The following is a 24433-nucleotide window of genomic DNA, read 5'->3' as shown; positions in this document are numbered from 1 at the left end:
CTGGGCTGGGAGCCTGGACAGAAGCTTTATGACTTACTATTGTGTGCCTGAGCGCAAGTCATTTTATTTCTATGAGCTTTGATTTCCTCATCTGTCTGAGGCTCAGGGTTATCAACAAGATTCAATGGTATATGTACTAAAACATTATATACTTCACAGAGTTTGTAGTAGTTTTATCGTCATTGTTATTGCATATTGAGTGATTCTGTGCAGAGGCCTGGACCAGTGTTATAATCTTGGCTCCTCTACCGCAAGCTGTGTTTTTGGGCAGGTGTGTGGCTTCTCTCAACCACAGCTGTGTCATGGTAAAATAAGTGAGAACAGGGTGCCCCATTCTAATTCTGATATTCAGTGGTTCAACTCCTGCTCACTTTTCTACTGCAAACATCTGGAAAACCAGAACTGTGCATCCACTTAGAACACAGATACACTTGAACACATCTATGCTCGGTCAACACCATTCAGGGAGAGCATCTGGTGGTTCAGCCTCTGCCTTGACAATTGATAAGAGGAAGGAAGAGGCTCATGGAGCACTGATTTTGGTGTTTTCATTACTGTCACAGATGACACGGATAACTGCTTGGCTAACACCATGAATTGTCAAAAAAAAAAATCTGATGTTAATGTAATTTGATATTGTCATTTTAGCCAGACTTGGGGTGCAATTCTGCAAATGAACGCTTTCTATGTATATAAGCAACCTACGTCCATTCAGGCCAGATGATCTATGTAGTGGGGCATCTCTATGAACTGCAACTCAGGGTTTCAGTGAAGAATAACAAATAAGAAGACAAAATGCTAAAGAAATGACATTCATGCATAAATAAGCAGGCATCTTTTAAAAACAAATATTTCTCTCTCAGTGTACCAGTTACAAATAAAAGAGAGAAGTTTCAGTTCTTTGAGGGCAGGGGATAGGTCACAATCATTCCTGTACTTCTCATACTGCCAGCATAGTATCTAGAACATAGGAGGCATTTTGGGAAAAGTTGCAGAGAATGAAACAAACAAAACGAAGGTTTCTCGTCTACTGCCGTGTTCTGGAGCAGGGTTTTGCAACCTAGGCACTATCGATGTTTCAGGCCAAATAAGTATTTTTTGTGGAAAGCTGTCCTGTGCATTGCAGGATTTTTGGCAGCATCTCTGGCCTTTGGTATACATCTGCTCCCTAGTCATGATCAAAAATGACTCTGGATATTGCCAAATGCCCCTTGGGAGTGAAATAGCCACAGACTGAGAATCACTGTTTTATAGTTAGAGGTATTCCATAAAACCTTCTAAAGGTTAAGACACTTGCACAAAGAAACTCCTGGTAATACTCCCTATTGATTTCATTCAGAGTATGAACAATGTACCTCTCAGAATGGGCAGCTCAGCTGGAGTTCTTAGCCTTTAGTAAGCAACGAACAATGTCAATTGCAATTCAGAATTGAATTACACTAATAATTATTAAATGCCCACAACTTATCAGGGTGTTTCCCATAGCTTATCTCACTAAACTCACTCTAACTAGTTTGTTCCATAATCATCTCATGAGGCAAAACAGACTTCATTCTAAATTAGAGAAAAACTTAATGTTTTTATTTTAAAGAAAAGGAGTGAAACCAACCTTTCTGTCCTCTTCTCCATCAGCATCATCTTTCAAATGTTTTAACTGGAGGATCAATTAAGCCAAAAGTAAACCTTAAATAGAAAAGCACAGTCGAGTAGATGGTGACAGACCCTGTTAAATCCCAGTGCTCCTATTTCACAGCTGTGTGAACCCTGAGAAAGACACATCACCTCTCTGAGCTGTAGTATCTTCATCATCAAGAAAGAAAATAAAACAATAACAGTGTTTATATTAGAGAGCATAATGAATGCAAAGCGCCTAGCACAGTGCCTGGCTTGCTGGCACACAGTAAACTGCATTGTTATTCTAAAAGTACCTAGCTTCTTCAAGGCAAAAGGAGCGCACCAAGTTTTATATTCATTCACTTACTGTCTGATAAGCACCCAGATTTTGGAAATTGTGGAAAGTTATTGTAGGGAGGCCTTATCAGTGGTGCTTGAAATTTAGCTACTAACTCAAGTCACGCTACCCCCTCACTTGGGTCTTAGCCACTGACTGGTATTTTCAATGGCAAACTAGAAATTTTTGAAGGAAGAGTGATTTCAAATGGCATATTTGTTATCAATCTCTGGCACAAATGAGATGAGAAAAATGTGGGAAGGCCAGGACAGAAAATGCATGTTCTTTTTTTTTTTTTTTTAATTGTTGCTCAAGTACAGTTGTTTCAATTTCCCCACCACCATCACCTTTTTCCCCTGCCCCACCCACCCCCACCTCCCACCCTCAATCCTATCCTCCTTTGGCTTTGTCCATGGGTCCTTTATACGTGTTCCTTGATGACCTTTCCCCTTCTTTCCCATTTTCTGCCTCCCTCCTCCCCTCTGGTTACTGTCAGTTTGTTCTTTATTTCAATGTCTCTGATTGTAAAACAATGTCTCTGTTTTGCTTGCTTGTTTTTTTTGTTGATTAGGTTCCACTTATAAGCGAGATCATATGGTATTTGTCTTTCACTGCCTGGCTTATTTCACTTAGAATAATGTTCCCTAATTCCATCCATGCTGTCACAAGGGGTAGGGGTTCCTTCCTTTCTGCTGCGTAGTATTCCATTGTGTAAATGTACCGTAGTTTTTCGATCCACTCATCTAGTGATGGGCACTTAGGTTGCTTCCAGCACTTGGCTATTATAACTTGTGCCACTATGAACATTGGGGTGCATAGGTTCTTTTGAATTGGTATTTCAGGACTCTTAGGGTATAATCCCAGCAGTGGAATTGCCATATCAAAAGGCAGTTCCTCTTTTAGTTTTTTGAGGAAATTCCATACTGTTTTCCACAGTGGCTGCGCCAGTCTGCATTCCCACCAACAACGTGCTAGGGTTTCCTTTTCTCCACAACCTCACCAGCACTTAATGTTTGTTGATTTGTTTATGATGGCCATTCTGACCCGTGTGAAGTGGTATCTCATTGTGGTTGTAATTTGCATCTCTCTGATGGCTAGTGATGCTGAGCATCCTTTCATATGTCTCTGGGCCCTGTGTATGTCCTCCTTGGAGAAGTGTCTGTTCAGGTCCTTTGCCCATTTTTTAATTGGGTTGTTTGTCTTCCTGGAGTGAAGTCATGTGAGTTCTTTATGTATTTTGGAGATCAAACCTTGTCCGAGTTGTCATTGGCAAATATATTCTCCCATATGGTTGGTTCCCCTTTCCTTTTGCTGATGTTTTCTTTAGCCATGCAGAAGCTTTTCATTTTAATGAAGTCCCATTTGTGTGTTCTTTCCTTTATGTCCCTTGCTCTAGGGCACATATCAGTGAAAATAATGCTGTGTGGAATATCTGAGATTTTTATGCCTATGTTCTACTCTAGGACTTTTATGGTGTCACAGATTATATTTAAGTCTTTTATTCATCTTCAGTTTATTTTTGTGTATGATATAAGTTGGTGGTCGAGTTTCATTTTTTGCATGTATCTTTCCAGATCTCTCAACACCATTTGTTGAAGAGGCTATTTTTATTCCATTTTTTACTTCTGTCCCCTTTGTCAAATATTAATTGACCATGGACACATGGGTTTATTTCTGGGCCCTCTATTCTGTTCCACTGATCTATGTGTCTGTTCTTATGCCAGTACCAGACTGTTTTGATTACAGTGGTGTTGTTATATAGTTTGATAGCCGGTATTGTGATCCCTCCTACTTTTTCCTTCCTTCTCAAAATTGTTGCAGCTATTCAGGGTTGTTTATGGTTGCATATAAATTTTTGAAATGTGTGTTCTATATCTGTGAAATACATCATTGGTGTTTTAACAGGGATTGCATTGAATCTATAAATTGCTTTGGATAGTATGGACATTTTGATGATGTTAATTCTTCCAGTCAATGAACACGGTATATGCTTCCATTTATTTGTGTCTTCCTTAATTTCTTCAGTGTTGTGCAGTTTTCTGTGTATAGGTCTTTTACCTCCTTGGTTAGGTTTATTCTTAGGTAACTTATTTTCCTTGTTGCTATAGCAAATGGGATTTTTTTTTTCCTGATTTCAGTTGCTGACATTTCATTGTTGGTAAACAAAGATGCCTTTGATTTCTGAATATTGACTTTGTATCCCACTGCTTTGCCAAATACGCTTACTAGGTCAAGTATTTTTTTGGTGGAGTCTATAGGGTTTTCTATGTACACTATCACATTATCTGCAAACAATGACAGTTTTACTTCCTCCTTTCCTATTTGGATGATTTTAAGCAAATGCACATTCTTACAGAACAAGGAGTACGGTGCCAACTGTGAGGTTCCCCGCAGTTACAGCCATTTCCCAGATCACTGAGACATTATTTATTTAGGATGTGTTTATCAGAGACCTACTGTGTGTCAGGATAGGAAGCCTGGCTCTACTGGTTGCCAAGTCTGTGGCCTTAGGAACCTTCCCTTGCCTTATCTGTGTAATTGTCATACCCCTGCTCCAAAGAGGCTTTATGAGGGTTACAGATATTACCTGTTTAATTTCTGACAATATCTGATACATAGAAGGTATTCAATCAGTGTGTGTTATTGTCCTCTGATCTACTTATTCTTATTGAATTAATTGTATGATGTTAAGAAAGAGAGAAGGAAAAAAACAATATGGCTCCCACCTTGAGTGTGCAGAAACACTGTGTTTCTGATTCAGTAGGTGTGGAATGAGGTCCAAAAATTTGCACTTGTAGCAAGTGTCCAGGTGTGGCTGCTACCACTGATTCAGGGACCATCCCTTGAGAGCCACTGGTGATTTCATCTATGTGGACCAGCACCTTTCTGACCATCAAGAATGTGAGAGGACAAGATAAATATGTATAGAAGAGAGATTAAACTCTTCAACCAACTTGACCTGTAATAGGAAAAGGAGTCCTGTGATGTGACTCAGACATAACCTGATCCCTGAGGTTTCTGTGGGGAGCACACAGTTACAGCCAGACCCTGACGATGCCTCCTGTCTTTGCATGGTCTCTGTGCAGCTCCAACCCCAGCCCCCAGACAGAGCTCTCCATCCAAATCATCTGCGTCCCATGCCAGTGATCCTACTGCAGATGACATCTTCGAAGAGGGCTTCGAAAGCCCCAGCAAGAGCGAAGAGCAAGAAGCTGTAAGTGATGGGCTTATTCTTTCTGATTTTGTTTTTCTTAAGATTAAAACCTCTGTATTTGCAATAGACAATGCATGAGGAAACTTACACAGGAAAGAACGCTGGCCCGGGCACTTAAGTTTTTAAGGGGTTACTAAGGGGCTTTCTTTTATGTTTCAACAAGCAGCTGAAAAACATTGTCCTTTTATTAAGTTGTTCTTACAGGGTCTTGCATTTGTGGGTATGCCGCCTCTGACTGAAAGTTGCTGCCTCCATTAAAAGAACTGACTATTTGTGTGCATGAAAGTATGCGTTGCTGTCTTATATTTTCAGTTGTTGAAAAAAAAAGTGTTATCTTCTTGTGTTCTAGCCTGATGGATCACAGGCCTCATCCAACAGTGATCCATTTGGGGAGCCCAGTGGGGAGCCCAGTGCTGATAATATAAGTCCACAGGCCGGTAGCTAGATAGCGCAGGTCTGGGTAGGTATCTGTCCTTTTATCTCCTTCATCCTTAAGCTATTTGCTTTCCCTTTTGCCTGCTTTCACTTTGAAATTTACATCCCTGGTGTTTGTTTCATCTCTCCTTGCCTGAGCGTACCTCTCATGCTTGTACTATCTCTCCTTGCCTGGTGTCTGTTTGTCATCCTATTTTTCCTCATGGATGCATGACCTTTGACATGAATTGGGGGTGGGGGTAAGGGTGAGTGGGGAATGGCCATATTATTTTACTAATGATATGTTCTCAGTAAGTGGTGGTGATAGAATGAGGCATGGTCAATACTACTTAACGTGGATTTGGTTTCTGAAAGCGTCAACTTTGAGATGGACATATTCTGCCCACCTTGATCAATTTTCAGGAAGATGTGGTTCAGATGCTTCACTCTTTTAAGCAAAGTGTCACTGCGTTTGCCTACACTCCACAGATTTGAAGAGGTCACCAAACAAACACACTGCGAAGCCAGACTAAGAAGCAAAAATAAGTAGTGCTTGAAATAAGATGGATAGAGATAGAAGGTCATGGTAGTCCATTTTGTCTAGCCAAAAGGGGCTCCTGCTCCCTTTCCAATGTGAAAGGGAAATTCAAAGCCCAAAGTCACGTAGCATTCGCTTCGAAGGCGCTGCTGTTTGCACCTGTGCTACAGCACGTGGCTTGCCACCCACCCACTTCAGATTCCATCAGCAGCTACTCTGAGAGAAGTGTACTTACATTTCCTACAAGTGGCTTTGGGCACTCAAATTTCAATACATCTGATTTGATCGAAAGAAAGAGTTGCTGATGAAGCAAACCTTCTCAGGAGACAGAAGTACACCTTGTTACCGAGACATGATTTCTAAGGTCAGTCCTTGAAAAACGTGTTCAATCTTCAGACACTTTCCTAGTTTTCCATAAATGTGTGGGACTCACTGCAAGGCTGTACCCACAGAGCTTCTTCCTTTTCTTAGTCCAGAACAGCAGGGTCAGAACCATTAAAACGGTAGATAGTTGCTGCCATTCATAAAGGGCTTGAGAGGCTACATGGGAATCATTCTCAGTTCATGTGTAAGTTATTTTGATGATTAACTGAAAGCTAAGACAGTGTTTTGGAGAAAATACAATAAAAAATAAAACAGGTAATTAAAGAAGAAAGAAAAAAGAAAATGCATTTTGTTAATAGATTTCATAATCAAAGAACTTAATATACTGTATATTTTGCCACATCGTGATAGTACAATCTCACATAATAACACATGGTACCATGTAAAACCATGTAATGCCCATTTGAAGTATCAGTATTACAAAGCTATTTGGGGAGCGGGAGAATTAAAGACAAATTTAGTGTTCTCAGGAAGAGAAAAATTGAGGATCATGGGTGGACTCCTTTGGGAAGAATCCCCAGGAGATTTTCTACCCTTTGCGTATGTCTTATTTCACATGTTTCATCTTGCCCTGGGAAGTTTGATGAATGAACAACAGGCGACAAAAGCCATTCATCAGGATAACAGCAAACATCATCCTAAAATTGAAGTTCTTCTAGAAAACAAAGATGACTTACACCATTTGCAGATCAATGTATCAAACCCTCATATTTATGAGCCTGTTCAGCTTGAGACAGTCCTTCAAGCTGAACTGTTCCATGGGGCTTTAGCCTGTTCTGTGTTTGCTGCTCCATCCAGAACCCCACGCTGTGGCTGAGTTGTAAATGGACGTAGCATGGTACAGCCAGGAGAGCTCAGGATTTGGAACTTGAGTTCAAATTCTAGCTCAGCTATGTAATAGCAGGAAATCTTGGGCAAGAACCATAATTTCTCTTGAGTCTTGGTTTCTTCATCTGCTAGAAAGGGCTTATATTATCCATATGTTAACTGAGATGGCATAAGCAGAGTCTCTAGCACAGAAGCGAATACAGTGGTGAGCCTAAAACTCACCTTAAAAATCTGGGTTCTGCTGTAAGACTATCTGAGTTGAGAATGTGGCTCTACCAGTTACTAGCTTTGTGACCCTGATGAGATTTTATAGTAAGTCTCCAACTTATTTTGAAAAATGAGGATAAAAATAGTGCTGCCTCATACTGTATTGTTTGAACTACATGAGGTGATGTATGTGGAGCTCTTAGCGCCATGTCTGACACACAGTAAGCACCCAATAGATGTTAGCTGCCAACACCAGCTCCCCCCCACCACCAGCATCATATGTACTCAATAAATGTAGTTTCCCCACTACCTTGGATTATATACCTTAGAACTTACATTTAATAAATTCTACCTTAAGGACCCAGGCCAGTGGCTGGGAGATTTTTGCCTTGTACTTTTCTATCTTCAGATAATTAACTTACAATGTGCCTCAAAACAGCCTTGAAGCAGGGAAGAAAAGTCCACCTCTTAGCTCTCTGACCAGTGCTGTCCCGTAATCAGAATGACCCTACATAGGGCCTCAAAGGCCCCTTTTCACTTCAAAAACAATGACAGTCTTGGATTTACATGTAAATCATAATAAATAGCTCCCAGCTCCAAAGGAGGGCTGGACTATAATCTTCAATGAAACACTTTTGTGCCTTTGAAAGCTTAGCCTGGCAGTTTCACAATTGCCTATCAAGAACTGCAAGCCAAGAGGCTGCTGCCAGCCTTGCACACGTATTCCCTCAACACCCGCAGGGGAAGTCTGAATGAGCTCTTCCGGACCCCTCCATCAGTAGCAGTGCAAGCCTTGTTTGATCTTCCTGTCTCTGTCCCACTCACCCATCCAGCCAACTGGAAATCTACTGACTGCAAGTTCTTAGTGCCTTTCCAGACATCCAGAGAGGGATAACATGCAGGGGTAGTCACGTCCGTGGTTTTATTTTTCCCTGTGCCTTCATACAGTTGGAAAGCAAGAGTCTTGCCTTTCTTATCACCCCTGCAACCATTATCTCCAGCTGCTTTTTATTATAAATACCTGCACACTTCTGATGAGGCAGGGGTGACATCTGTTGATAAGTTAAAGCCGTGTCGCACCACAGTAAGAGGGAACCAATGCGCTCGGTCCTCAGCAGTGGGAGCTGCAGAGCCGATCTCACACAGCATTCCTGTTTTACCAATAAAGAGAAATACCTTCAATTATTTCACTTTTCTCCTACCCTCCCGCCTGGGAGAATCACGTGTCTTTGAAAGACTGGGTCAACAGGGGCAAAAAAGAACCAAAATAATATTATAATGGCTGGTGTGGGAATGGCAGGTAATTTATACTTCACTGATGTGTTGCTGGACCAATTTTAAGGGCAAAATGTTAGCTTTTGAGGAGATGAAAGAAAAATGAAAACATTTATTTGGTTTAATGGCTAAGTAAATAAACTGCCTATCAGACTTTCCCAGCTGTCAAGTCAAAGTAGCATCTGTAACAATAGGGAATTGTTTGGTCTGTCTCCCTCACTAACAATAGATATTGCCATAAATAACAAGTTGCTGTCATTTTTTTAATACTGATCTTCATAGTAGGAACCCAAGACATATAAAATATTACCTGATGGATTTCTAGTGTTCAAGGGAAAAGAAAGCTGAGCTTCAAATGCTCTGGGAGGAAGAATCTTACACATATACACACACCGAAATAAAAGAAAAGGAAGAAAAGAAAGGCACACAGAGTTCAGGACTCTTGGGTCTGAATTATGGTTCCAAAGCACATGGCCCTAGGCAAACATGTAACCCCTCTAAACCCTGGTCCCCTCACACAGATACACATGGATAATTAGAATAGCTCCCTCCCAAGGCAATCTCAGAATCATAGGCTATCTGAGTTCTATCTGAATATGAAAGTGTTCTGTAAGCTTTGAAAGTAAAACGTGTATTCAGGATTATTATTACTAATATTTTTTAATAGAACCAAACAGTGGAGTCATAAAACAAAAAGCCACAAGAACAGAAAATTATCTGTCCATTTCATGGACTTAGCACTCAGAGTGGAAGTCCAACCCAGGCCATCGGAATGGTTCAGGCAGGAGATGTGAAGGTTCTGGCTGAGGGCAGTGTTGGCCGGGATGGGGAGTCGGGCTTTGAGCCAAGAGATACTTAAAAGATGAGATCAGGAAGAAGTGAAGACTGAAGGGAAATGGGAAGAAGGGGGCATAGCTAGGATTATCCCCAGGTTCCTGTTAGTGGTCTAGGTGCTACCAATCACTGCGCTAAAGAACACAGAGCAACATGCTTGAGCAGAAAGAAGGCAAGTTTACTTTGAGACCAGGTAACTTGAGGTGGTCATAAGACAGTCAAGTAGAGATGCCAGTAGGCTACTGGCTATGAGACTCAAGGTCAAAAAAGAAAACCAAACAAGATACCAAGATTGCAGTGTGATTTTAAGGAGTAGTTGGCACAATTAGAATATACTGATCATTTAGATCAGAGGTTTGCAAACTCTCTGTAAATATTTATGTTTTATAGGCCATGCAATCTCTGTCACATCTAATATGTTGCACTGTTGAGGCAGAAAGGCAGCAGAAAGTGTGGCCAAGTTCCATAATACTTTACATACAAAAAACAGGCTGCCACCAACACTGGCCAAAAGACCACATTTTGCTGACCTCTGACTTGGATCATGCTCACTGCTTCTAAAATCATTCTGCAGAGGTAATCACAATACCTTTCATTTACTACCACTAAGAAAATGCATTTTTAAAATTAACTAGCATGTTTATAGCACTTTTATAAACATCACCTAAGTCAATCCTCAGAGGAACACTCTTCAGTATTTTTATTTTTCCCATTTCACAAATATGATAGGTAAAGTAAAGAGGTTAATCACTTGCTAAAATTAAAACAGTCACACGTATCAGGACTAGGATTTAAATCTAGACCCAGATTAAATTGCTCAAGAGCACCCACACAGGGCCAGGGCACCTAGGTTTTAGCAGCTTCTCCTGGACTTAACCACTGTATGACCTGAGGCAGATGGTTTCATTTCTTATTTTTGCTCTTCTGTAAAACAGTGCCCACAGGTCCTTACAGCTGTGATATTCGAGAATAATCTTCTAACTTTCCCAAGGTCACCCAGTTAGATGTTGGAAGATCCAATCCTCAAACAAGATCTTTCAACACCACCTTTTGCCCAGGATGTCCTTATATCCAGCTGACAAAGGACAGGACCAAAGTCCCTTAATCATGCTGAATTCATTAGGGTTCCAGGAGACAATTGGCCTGAGATCCAGGACCCATCTCTGACAACCAGGAGCTTACTCTGGACAGGCTCTGCTGCTGATGGCAGAAAATTTGTGTTAAGAAACCCCATTGTCCTCATCTGCTGTGTGACAAGGTCAGGATAAATGATGTACGTATGCAAAGCAGATAATTGGTGTCCATCGTTATTATTGATGGGAAAAAGCAAAATTGATCAGAACATGTGCAGTTTCCCTGGGAACTCAGATACCACATCTCTGTCTTCACCCAGTGGCTTTCATACCCTGAGACCCCAAGAAGTGGATGCATTTGGTAGCACTATTTATCTCTAAGGATATTATCATCATTAAATGCATCTTGTGTTCTGAAGACTTTTCTTCCCTGAAGGACCGATTTTTCAGAATGAAGATGGTTAGAAAGATTTGGGTTTTTTCCTTTCCTTTGCATAAAAAGGAAAGGAAGACTCCCACCACTTATTAAAATCCATTTACAGATAAAAAATCTGAGGCCCAGGTGAAATGCTTGCTGAAGCTCATACAGGTAGTTAGGATCACCGAGGTCTTTCTGGCTCTAAAATCCATGCATTTTTCATGACTCTATTTATGAACCTTAAGTTATTTCAGCCTTATTTACACTCCCTGGCAACCGCCACGCTTTTCCATTTGCAAGGCCAGAAAATGTCAAACCCCACCGAGCTAGGCTCCAGCGTTGAGACTAGAAGGCCATGAGACTGAAGTCATGGCCTCAAGCCGGACAGGACTGAGCTTTGGCTCACCCCTAGCCCCAGTCTGACACCTGGCTTGGCTGTGTTGACCTCCCAGCCTAGGCCCGCTCAGCAAGCAGACTGCATGATGTGTATTGACTTCACATGCAAGACTACCTTTCTCAACATGCTGTATCTTCTCTCCACTAATAACTTTTTTGGACACGCCTATGCTAGATGTGGCCAAGCTTTCCAGAAAGAAACACAATAAAAAGTAAACGGTTGCAAAGTAATAAGCACAATTTAGGTGTCTTTCAAAAGGGGCTCATTCTAATGTGGGATAGGAAACTATTTGCCCTGTACCATAAGCCAAGGAGCTAGGGATAGGTGGGGGAGGAAGGCAGCCCAGAAATGGGATCCAGACCTGGGCGACCCCCCAGCTCTCCACTGTTTCTCATGAACTGTGGGATCGACAGCCCTCACATTCAGGGCTTCAGTTTCTTTCTGCAGAATAGGAGCTGTCAGACTGAGGGCCTTTCTTGCTTTGACATTCTACAAAAGGCAACACGTGGTAGTGGAGAGGACAGTGGGCTGGACATGTTTGCATGAAACTCTAGGAAAAAAACACGTCTAATTTGTAATGGTCAAAAGCAGATCAGTGGTTTTAGCATCTGAGTGAGAGGTTGACTGAGAAGGACACCAGGGAAGTTTTTAGGGTGAGGGAACATTCTGTAGCTTGATTGTGGTGGGGAGGGCCACACAGGTGTATACATTTGTCAATACTCATCAAACTGCATACTAAAATGGAAAACTTTCTTTGTGTGCAAATCATAATTCAATGAAATTGATTCGAAAATCAGAATGGGTAAATTCATAGAAATGGAAAGTAGATTAGAGGTTAGTAGGGCCTGGGAATAAAGGAGAAGAGGCAGTTACTGCTTAATGTGTAGAGTCTGGGGTGATACAGGATTTTTGGAAATAGTGGTTATGGTGTACAACATTGTGAATGTCGTTAATGCCATTAAATTATAAAATTAATTATTAAAATGGCAAATTCTGTGCCATATATAATGTACCACAATTTTTGGAAAGCTAAAAAAAGAAATAACAAACCTGGTTATATTCCAGATCTGTCCTGTTCTGGTTGAGTGACCTTGGGCAGGTCACCAAACTCTGGGGAGCATTGCTTCTTCTCTGTAAATGGAGATAGGATTGTCCAGGGTACAGCCTCAGTGTGACACCCAAGTGAGACCACATATGTGATACAGAAAAGTCCTTTATAGACTGCAAGTGCTTCTGTCAATATAAACTATTATTACTCTGTGATTCTGCTTGGCTGCTATAAGTGAGCACATAATTCATACTCCAAGTGATCAGCAGATACGTGGAAGTCCCTTATCCATAGGGCCAGGCAGATAGATTCCTTAGATGAGCCCCACATTCTTTCTGCAGTTTCCCTGAGCTGACTCATGGCCATTATTAGGTTCTATATCAGAGCCCATTTGTAGTGGCACTTACATGCTATGAAGGAGAAGCTACCTACAGGTGATTTTTAGGACTAAGATTATCCTTTGTAGAGGAGGTTAAAGCCACGTGCCCAGACATAAGGGACCTAACCATTCCAGAGTACCTCCTCTGTGCCAGGCTCTGTGCTAGACAATCAACGTGCATTTCATCCTCCAATGCTCACCTCACGGCTGACAGGATTTCTAGCTTCATTTCACAGATAAGGAAACTGGCTCTCAGATGAGTTAAGGAAGCTTCACAGAGTCCTATGGTTACTAAGTGGATAACAGTGAGAAAGAACAGCAGCCTGAGAGCCAAGAGCCTCCGGCCCTCACAGCTGGGCTTTGGTGTTCTGTTGAATATGAACTAGTTCACTGAACAACAACATCAGAGGGGTCAAGACAAGTCAAGACCACCCAACAGACATGGACAAACAGACAAAACATGAACATTTTCCACATTATAAAAACAATCAAGCATTCTTCTCTCCTGCATTTAACCTTGCTCCATTCTTTCTGCCCTCAAAATAAGATTTATTAAAATAATCATACCCCTGCTTCCTGAGGACATCCACCTTACTTTCTTTACCCTCTCTGAATTATCTAACATAAGCCCAATGCTGTAATAAGCCCCTCCTAAAGCTCTGCTACACAGAGGCCCTTGCTCCTTCCACTGCAATGAGTAATAAGAAACCCAACATAACATCTTCAACTGCAAGTGTGTCCCTGGTGGACTTTGGCTGCAGGAGATCAACAGGTTTCAAATCTGTGTGCTTTCATTCTTTCACTGCACCACCCAGAAAAGAGGGTATTCAATTTAAGTCAAAGCTTGGGGGGTCGATTTTGTGTTTATTTGCACTACTTTTGTTATCCTCTAGAAATGAAGACAGTAATACGTCAAGCATGGGTGATCTTAAAAGTCCATGTGTATTTGGCAACTCCCAATAAGAGAAAAACCCCTCATTCATTCACTCACATCCTCATTCTCCATATTGTTGGCAGGTGTGCCTCCCATGCTCTGAGCTCTTGCTCAGCATTTGGGATACTGACGTGAAAGGTGTAGTAGAGCTCACTATGTAGAAGGTATTAGGAGATGTTAATCGCAGTTTAGACAGAGGTCTATGGGCACTACAGAGTCTGGGAAGCCATTATATTAGAGCTGGTTCTGAAAGTATGAACTTCTAAGTGCAAGACAAAGAGCAACCCCAAAAGCAGAAGTTACCACCAGAGCAGAGGCTCAGAGATGGGAAAGTCCTGTCTTGCTGGGTAGACAAGAAGTACCATATGGAAGGTGGAGCATAGGAGAGAGAGAGGAGGTAGACGAAGCTGGATGGACAGGTGATGCCATGTTGGAAAGGCCTCTAGTGCCATCCTGAGGGGTTTGCATTATCCCTAGACAAGGAGTCTGGAGGGTTGTTCCAAGCAGGAGACTGGCATGACAAAATTCTTTTCAGAAAGAACATTCTGGCAAAGGCATCAAAAAATAAAAATTTAAATTAAAAAAAAAACCTTTATAAAAAGCCTAATATACATGATCTGAAAGCTGACTTTTGATTCTTGGACTAGAAAGGGCATTTATTACCTCTAACAGACTACAAGACTAATTGGTCTTGTGTGCCCAGCAAAGGAGTTTTGACCTTACCTGATGGGCAGTGGGGAGCCTTTGAAGAATTTGAAGGACAAAGGTGTGGTCGAATCTTCCCAGAGAAAACAAAACAAAACAAACAGTGTGCTGTGTTAATATGTGATTCCATTTAGACATTTTGGAATATCAAAAGTAGCCTCAAGACCCCATTGTGACCTTGCCAGAAGTCAGGTCAGAAATTTCTGGATCAAATGATTTCCAAGCTCCCCTCCAGCTCTGACAGTCTAAATTTCAACAACGAGGAAGGTAAAAGCTATCGCCAAAGCAGACAATGCATCACAGTGTCAGGCTTTGGGATGATCTGCTGCTTGGGGGTTTCCACACCACCGCTCCCCTTCATTAGTGGGGATAATTGAGAGTTGACTGCACTCGTTACTGCTGTTGTGATGGGTATTTGAAGCTAAATTCCAGCAAGCAAGGGATGTGTGAATATTTATCTCAGCTGCAGAAAGTTAATGCAGTGTGGCATTAATTACCCTGTCTGAGCCTGCTGTCTTCTTCTGTTTTTAGGTGTCATTCTCAGTTGAATAAATTAGTTCCAAAATTAGAATAGAGCACATTGTAGGGTGAGATCAAGGCAGCCTGACTTCTGAAGGCATCCAAAAAGAAGAGTGAGCTGAGAAAGTCTACCCAGCGAAGGTTAAGATGCATCCTTGTAGCCCAGCATAAGACAAGGAAAATGGCTTTTCCTAGTACTTGTACTTTGTAACTCCACCTTGGCTTCACCCACCCTACCTCAGAAGACAAACACACAGGAAATTTGCAAGTTTAACTTTACAACAGGTATTTGAAATACTTCAATACATTGGCAAAAAAAATAAACTAGGTGCTTATAGGTTTGCTGGATTGGATTTGAGAGGATTAAAGCGAAATTGGAGTGTTTTGAGGACAAAGGGGCCAGAACAGCAAAGAATGTAGAAACTGTATCATATTCATTAATTCAACAAACCTTTATTGAGCACATACTGCACTAGGTTCCCATGTAAACCGGCAGAGGGAACTGGCAAGCCATAACCAGAAGCAGGATGTGGGAGAATAGGCTTCCAGCCTTTCTGTCATTGGACAGTTGGAAGAAGAACTACATGTTTTCATTATGTTTAAAGGGCAGTATGAAGTCCACAGGTGGAAAGCATGAAGGGTCAAATAGGCACTGTTATATCACAAAACAGGGTGCCTGAAAGGGTAAAGGGGTCTTTCTGCCTGGAAGAATACACACATAATGAGTTCTAGAAGAAAGCATCCTGAATCGTATTCATGGCAAGGTTACTAAATAACCTTGGGACTTTGGTGAAATAAGCCCTCTCTTCTCTGAGCTTCAAATTGCTCATCTGTAAAATGAAGGATCTGGACAAAATTATCTTCTAGTCCATTTCAACTTTACAATAAAGATGAGCAACATGATAAATTAAGTGCATGGAAGGCAGCACAATGACCTTGAGATCACACACGTCTCTGACCTTCAGTTTCTATCTGCAGACTGAGGATGGAAAGAATAAGAGCTATTCCTATGACTCTTAGGCAGATAAAATAAGACCTAAGGGAGCTTTATAAACTCCAAAGCACTCTACAACACTATAGCTTAAAGAGCTGGCCTTTTTTTTGTCAGCAGTTATAATAGACTAGAAAAAGCACTGGATTCTACTTTTAGGTCTCATGTCCCAAACTTACTAACTGTGAGTATGGGCAAATCACTTAATTCCTCTGTGCTTGATTCTCATTTGCAAGTGAGATAAAATACCTGCTCTACATGGCCACCATGATCATTAAAAATGTCAGTGTACTTGAAAATTGTGTGCTAGACACATAGTAGGGGCTCGCAGAATGCCATTTCAATCTGATGGTTCAAGAAAATAAGCATATAAAAAGGATCTATACTCACATAGCAGGAGGCAGGCTAATATATAAAATGTAGCAGAGTTAAGATGTCACTATGTACACTTAATTCTGGCACACACATCCAAGGATGACAGCATAAAGATCAATTTTAATGGAAGGGCCTATATATGCTTAAGACCAGAGTGTTGGTCTAATCGGCTTGGCCAGTGCATCCTAGGCCTTTTTGACATGAAATCCTGAAGCGCTTTCAAGAAGGCCAAATGCCATTTACCATCTACATTTGGATGGAAAGTTTGCTATGTCATATATTGGTGAAAATCCTGTGTGTGTATATCTCAGAACAGTCCATGGGTGCAGGCAAAGGACTGGCCAAACCTGCAACAGCAGATTGAATGGAAAACAAGTCCCAGAAACTTTTCACTAACAGCTAATGGCACATTGGCTGTAAAATGTGTCCAGTCTTCTCTGCTTGAAGAAACCAAAAAACAGGTGAAAATAGCATTTCAGCCATATCAAGTGGACATTCATAAAACTGTGTTGAAAAAATCTCCATTTGACTCATGATGGTTGTTACCATTTTCTGAAGACCTGTCACTACCAAACACTGCTAGATGCTTTATATATATTATCTCTAATCCCCTCAAGAAAGCTGTAAGATCAACAGTATTATTCCCATTTCATGGTTGGGGAACCGAGTCTCAGAAAAGATAAGTATCTTGCCCATATCACACAGCTTGTCTGGCTCTCTTTACTATACCATGCTATTTCCCTAACAGGGGCAATCAGTCTCACTTGAGAACCAAGGACAAAACTGGGTGAGTAGTTCTTGATGATAAAAAATTGCCAAAATGGTATGTACCATGATCAAATAATCCAAAAATCACCTCAGGTCATCCATCATTTACTGTCACCTTTCTGTTAATCCCAAACTCTCCTTCCCAAGCTGTCTCAGAAATTCCCATCTGGAAAAGAGTGGGTCTCACTTTGTCCCTCTATTCATAGGAGCTGGAGCCTCTCTATGCGCAGATCAACAGACCTAAGAAATAGCATCAATGTGGGCTCGTGGCGGATGCTTCAAGACTGGCATGGAAATCAGCATCGCGACAGGCTCTCTTGTATTCTTTCACCTCACTTTATCCCATGAAGAAATTCATGATTGCCCAATGGAACTCATTTTGAAGAGGGAACTAAGAGTTTTTGGCAACCAACAGCAGATATCTATGGCAGCACAAAAACAAAACAAAACAAAACAAAACAAAAAACATGCAAAAGTGTAACAAAATCATACCCAACATTAAATCACAAATCAAGCAAATGCTTACCCGACAAATATTCAGACCTCACTTAGTGTGGGTTGAAGATGACCCAGAATGCAAAATCATAATTCTCTTTTTATTTCTCTACCTGTTGCCCACTGTAGAGATATCAAATTTGGAGTGACAGGCCTCAGAGAGGTACAGTAAGGTTGAGACTGACTTTTTTTAGGCAAAGCAGGAGGTCCTCTGTGACCACAATCTCATTATCCATGGGCCTTTTGACATAGGATGATGTTTTTTCATCACTCAATAGGGCCTTGTCTGCCATTTTTTTCCCATTCCTTCCATTGTCATGTTTGAAAATTAATGGGTGTACAAATTTTTGTATTGCGTTTGACTTTTTAAAGATATTGATGAAGAAATCTAACTGGAAAAAAGTCTCATATGTAATGCATTAACATGAAGTCACAAGACAAATAAGTGGTTGATTATTCTTTATGATCAAGAATGTGGCCAAAACAACCCTTTAGCTATTTCTGCATCCTGGTGAAGAAAGACAGCTTTCGTTTTGAACCTTCATTTTGTGAGTAGGAAAGGACATCAAATCCCATTGATGAAAAAGATGAAAAAACACATCTGATTTCCTAAGAAGCTCTAAATTCTAAGTACAATAAAATGATATTTTTTATTTTTTCCGATATCTTGCTGCTGTGATGCTATGCAGACAAGTGTCTTCTCCACGTGCCATTTTCAAAGAAAAGTCATTTGCCAAATAATTCTGGTACAATCCTGGTAATGTGGTTTTGGATCTTAAAAACTGACTTTCTAATGGAACAATGATGATATGAATATACAGAATAACAAACTGATTCTGTGGTCACAGTGGTTCATCTCTATCTCTTTTTGTACATCAGAAAATTCAAATGGGATTTTTATTTTATAACTTGAAAAAAACCTTACCATTATACTCTTTAAATATTTAAGGGAAATGGCTTTAAGGAGTTCTAATGAAAAAAAATTGCCAGTTTTTTTTTTTTTTTTGTAAATATAAATGTTGATGAAAATGCTTTTTAATAATGCCATTACACTGTAGAGAAGGTAGCAGATTGAGTGCAGGATGTGATGAACTTGATGGATGGAGCTTGCTTTCCAGATGTTATTCTGGAGCACACAGGAGGAAGCTGGAGTTCAGGGACAGCTGGCGGCAGCAGTTGGCCAATCAGCAGCTAGTGAACAGAAAGGGAGCATGTGACTCCATCATCCAATCTAGCCTTTCCACAAGAGTACCCACCCTCTGCATCAAACAAGAAAAAGGCAATTCACATTTTGAAGGTCTGTCCTTCAGATTCTAAACCTCCCTCTGACCTCTACAGTCCCACCTACCCCCATAGAAGTCACTGGACTGTTCATACATGAAACAGAAGAATTTAAGCTTCCTTTTTTTACATTTATGAGACAAAAAGTGCAGTGTTTGGTTCGTATGTTTAGCACATGATTTTCATAAAGAATCTATATATTTTTGCCCTACAGAGAATTGTTCTACAGGTCAAATGTGTTTTCCTGATGTTCCTATGCAGTTACAGTATGTTGAATTTAGTGGTTTAACACTAAAAAGAAAACTTTGAATTTGAGGGTGATTACTATTACTTGGTTTTAAAATTTGAAAATTAGAATTTGCATTGATATGATTAACTTAAATAGGCCTGTGTACTTTGGTTCTTCATATCAGCAGAAACTAAAATGATTTGGAAGATATACTTGCTCACAAAGAGAAAATTGATAAGTCCAAATTTTACGTTGTCAAGTCACTGGAATCTAACTTTTTCCCAGTTAGGGAAACTGACCAAATGTCCATTACAGAATATATGTAAATGTCACGCTAATGCAGAAGGTCTCAAGAACCCGGAAAGCAAGCAGAGCCATTTACCTCCCTCTGTAGCTATCACCTGTTGGTCCCCATGATTTGTCCAGGAATGTGCATACATTGTATGATTAGGTAATCTTTTCACATGAAGGGGGACGTGGGAAAGGTGTGCTAACCTTAAGAGTTGTCCTGAAACCAGGTTGATGGTGTTTTCTGGGGATTTGGTGAGATAGGCAGTTCCCATGAAGAAACGGCTGAAATGACAATGTTGTCCATGACTCTGATTCTAAACAAGTGGTGCTATCTTCTCCCTCAATGTGGCTGTCATGAGTGTGTCTGACAGTATCATGCCATAATACTGATTTTTGGGGTTGCTTCTGACACATTCAGAATGAACTCTGGTGGATGTGGCTGTATCAGGTAAGCCGTCTAGAGCTAATTTCATAACAGAAGGTGACGACAGCCCAGTGGACTTAACCGTTCATTGAATGTGATTAAAAATGTAACTGGCCCCGAACTTAAAGAAGATGGCTCATGTGATACATTCAGTGAGGGAAACAGAGTCAAGATTTTAAACTGCCATCCATGTTATCATTGGCAGAATTTTGATTTTTAACGAACACTGATGAGCTCAGAACCACTGTATCCTATCCCAGGAGTATAGTGAAATTTCCAAATAAGAGCTGAGGTGCCAATATTAAAAGGCCATGGGGAGTCTGCACAGTTCCAGTTAGATTGACAGAAAATCCATGTGTACAGCTGTTAATTTCTCATCCTTCACTAGCACTAAATTTGTCACTTTAAATTTTGAAACCAGGGAAATGCCACCTATCATTCTGTCCCCATTCCCCATAGCTCTTCAATCTTTACATGCCGCAAGATGTTTTGGATAATTCGTACTCATCCCAGTGTTGGCTGAAACCCCATCATGTCATGTACCGGGCACCTTCTTTAAAAAAAAGAAAAAAATGTTTACTCTGTGGGTTTGGTTCATTTCAATTTCTGTGTTCTGACACATATTTTTTTAATAAAGATGAGAAAGAGAAAATGACTGTTGCAGTACATTTCTAGACCTACTTTAACTTTACCTCAGATGACAGTTTGTTAACATATATGGACACATTATTTTTAACTTTATGTACAATGCATTCAACAGAACAGCAAAATTTTTAGAAATTTTCCATTAATTTCTGTAACACACCATGTAAAACTTACAAATAAACATGTTTGAGAACAACAGCTGAGCCTGGTTTTATTCCACAAGTTTCTGTTGGATATTCACACTGCTTGGAAGAGGAAATTGCTTCTTATCTAAGCTTCTGTCTGACCAGGTGAAGGCCTGTTTTCCTGGCAGTAGGCCAGGAAGAGACAGCTTCTGTCAAGAGTTGAATCAGTTCATCTTCAGTTGAATTCAGGTACTTGATACGCTTGGAAAATCAGCCACGGCAAAGAATGAGGAAGATGTTGTCAGGAAAAGCACACACTTTGTAGATGTGTGGTATTTGGACCACATTTAGCATGAGACTTTCAAAGTTGGAAAGGACCCAAGGACTAACCCTATGGATTTATGAATTTTCCTTAAAGGAAAAAAAAAAACACAACTGCTAAACTGTTGGTTGTTAAATCAAGGTTAATCTAGACCCTCAAAGAGATCATCTTAGCTCATTTCTAAGTCAGTTGCTTTAAGGGACCCAAAGAAGGAAGCATTTATTTTCCTTCACATTCCCCAGCCACTCTATACCAAAAAACATAAAACAAAAAGAAGTCTACAGCTGGACCTTGATTTTTATACGTATTGAAGAACAGAAAAATATGTATATATGTTTATGTATGTATATATTTATGAGTGTATGTATATGTATGTATGTGTGTATGTGTGTCATTTTCATTTCCTCTTGCTACTAAATCAGTTAGTCTAGCCAATAATCAGCCAGAGTACAGATTACAATTAGGTCATTGAGATGCCAGAAAACACCTCTGTTGAGGAATGGTTATATTAATGGTTGCATAAACACATGCCCGCAATCTGGCCTAGTTACACAGAAAATATTAAACAGATGTTATCACCAACTTTGCAAAAATGAGAAAACAGGCTTAGATTCCAGCAAAATAAGTGTGAGGCAACTTTCATACAGTAAGAAATGCTCACTCCTGGATCAAATTGCTAAAAAATGTTCTACAAGCTCTTCTGAATGACAACAGTGGCTCACACTTGAGCAACGAATATGTGCCTGGTAGGTGCTAGACAACATGAACCAGAGAGATCCTATCCCCAATTTATAAAGAAATTGAGACTCAGAGAGATGGAATGAATGACTTGGTGGAGTTGAGATTTGAATTTAGAGTTCTTACTCATAGTTGATTTTTATTTTAAAAAATAGTTGGATATTCACTCTTATATAGTTAAATAGTTCTATATAGGCTTGTTAAAAAGCATTAACCTTCTATGCCTCTTCCCAGACCTGTTGTTGCACTTGGTAATAAGTTAGAGGTCTAAGTTCCTTCAGTTCTGAGGGGGAAAAAAATCTATTAGATGTTACTATCTTAAATATGTCACTGAATACATAGTTTCACCTTTAATCAGCACTTTTGAAAGGATGTATGTCTGAGGGGTAAAGAATACACCTTTTTTGCCCAACGAGTTCGAGTTTAGCAGAAAGCAAGCACTGGTGGTTTACTTTTGCAACCTAAGTGAATCTTAAAGAAGTGACAAATTAAAAGGTGTCCTATTTAACTGGTAATCGGGTGCCAAAATAAATCAGGCAGACATTTCTGCTTTCATTTTGTGCTTGAGAGCATACCCTTGTTGTTTTGACAGTAAATGTTTTTTTGTTTTACTCAGAATGACAGTAGGAAAAACGCCTAGAATAAAAACAGGTTTCGTTGAAATCAACCTTCAAAGCTTTGAAAGCTTTTAAAAGATGTTTAAATTCAAGGGTAATGTGAGCAATGGTGCCTGAAAGATTTTTTTTAAAAAGGATGTAAATGACTTTCAAGCCTTTTGATGACCAGTTCTCAGTATTTATGTTGAAATATGAATAACAGCTCCTATCTGTAGGCACCACCCTTTTTCTAACTATTAATTATAAATACTTACACAAACCCTGGAAGCAAAGAAGTATGCCCTCCATTTTACAGCTGAGGAAACTGAAAGTCAGAGATGTTAGGAAACAACTCAGTCGACAGAGCCCAGAGGCTGGCACCATTCCCAGGGTCTGATTCCCAGGTCTCTCCTCCACTCCGTGGTTGCTTCTGTCTGCAGGGTTTCTGTGATGTCAAATTGCTCATGCACCTTCTGTAAAACAGTTTGAGTCCTCCGGTATTCAATTTCAAGTAGTGTCTATTATATTAGAAAAATCACACCATGCATTACCCTGACTGGTTAGTATAGAAACTGATTCCTAAATGAAATGACTGCAGGTATTTTTAAAACAAAGGAAAAATCCAGTTTTCTTCTCAGGAACAGTAACAGCTCTAACCCAGTCTAATGAATATTTAATGTCAAAACAAAATCCTTGCATTCACTTTATCTTCCAAAGTATGGAGATCTGAAAAGGGAACCTTTTTTTGAACAGGCTCTCTGTTCATCCTTTGCAGAAGAATATGAAAGATTGCCTAGTGGAAAATGTCTAAATATTCTTGCAAGACAGCAGCCTCTGGTGACTTGAGTCTTTAATCTTCTGAACAACCTCTTGCTACTTCTATTGCTCATGCTGGGGTCGCAGCCTGAAGTGGGAAACAAGCAGGACCAGTTGGGTATGGAATAAGCAGCAATCGAGGCTGGCATACTGTCAACAGGAAAATGCTAACCTGCCCTTCAGACTGTACTTCAGCAACCCTACCGTGCCTTCCCTTTAGGGGTGGGGGGAACCCTGAAGTTGGTCTTATTTCAGATTATAGGTCAGAGTCACCTGTAGCTCATGGCCATGAGCTCATTATTAAAGGAAAGTTGTTCCCTCTTACCTGCCCTGTGCCCACTCAGACCTCCACAGGAATAAAAAAAAGGGGGGACCCACAATCACACAGCCAAGGTTTGTCCTTTCAGGATGAATCAAAGTAAACTAAACAGCATAAACTGAAAACAAAGGAAAACTTACTCAATGATTAACCCAGTTTTATCAGAAGAGAGATGCAAAAGTCAAGCAGGTAGATAGCTATTCAATCGTTTTCTTTTTATCGTGCACTAAACTTAGAGCCTAGGAAGTAGAGTATTTGACCAAATCTTCACTCTTTGCCTATTATTTGTCGCTTTTCTCACATAAGTGGAGCAGACTATCTTTACAGACAAGTCAATATGAAGTCACTTCCAGATGATGAACTCAATTCAGAAAGTGTTAGTTTCCATGATTTGCCAGTTGTTTGACCTCAGACAAGGCACTTAAGCTTGCTAACATTCAGTTCACTCACATGTAAAATTGAGACAATACTATCTACCTCATAGGGCTATTATGAGAAATAAATTTGATAATTCCATATCTAGAATGTAGTAAATTCTCAATATCTGACCTATCATTAATTTCAAAGAAAGTCTGGTAGCTATGTGTTTTTGTACATAACTCTTTCACCGTATACTCTATGCTTTTACATCTATTATCCCTGCACAGTGGCTCTACCAAGTGTGCAGAATGTGAGTGAGTGATTGTTATCTGTATTTTATTGTCAAAGAAAGGCAAAGAAGCATACACATACCTCTTTGAAATGTTTTCACTGGCAAAGTTTAAAGCAAAACTGTATTATGTTTGTGTAACAAAAGAGTTATGAAGCACAAGCTATATGCCAGATACTATGATAAGCACTGCAGATTCAGGAAAAAAATTATAAGATGTATATATTACTGTCCCCACTTCAAGAAATTCA

At 40.2% G+C, this 24433-nt stretch overlaps 1 protein-coding gene across 4 annotated transcripts in view; it reads left to right on the top strand.

Moving 5' to 3' along the window:
• Positions 1-19338, top strand: part of DAB1 (DAB adaptor protein 1) — a 566428-nt gene extending 547090 nt beyond the window's left edge. For all 4 annotated transcript variants that reach the window (XM_054573791.1, XM_054573799.1, XM_054573809.1 and 1 more), the window contains exons 13-15: positions 5038-5165; positions 5515-5625; positions 17459-19338. In XM_054573791.1, the coding sequence (XP_054429766.1) occupies positions 5038-5165; positions 5515-5610 (224 nt within the window). In that variant the 3' untranslated portion in view covers positions 5611-5625; positions 17459-19338. The remainder of the gene's footprint in view (positions 1-5037; positions 5166-5514; positions 5626-17458) is intronic.
• Positions 19339-24433: the final 5095 nt, after the last annotated feature.

Source organism: Pteronotus mesoamericanus, unplaced genomic scaffold (genome assembly GCF_021234165.1).
Source record: "Pteronotus mesoamericanus isolate MK-2021 breed Mesoamerican mustached bat unplaced genomic scaffold, CSHL_Meso_final contig_105, whole genome shotgun sequence".
NCBI classification, from domain to species: Eukaryota; Metazoa; Chordata; class Mammalia; order Chiroptera; family Mormoopidae; genus Pteronotus; species Pteronotus mesoamericanus.
Note: the sequence above shows the minus strand (reverse complement) of the source record. Positions and strands in the feature narration are given on the sequence as shown.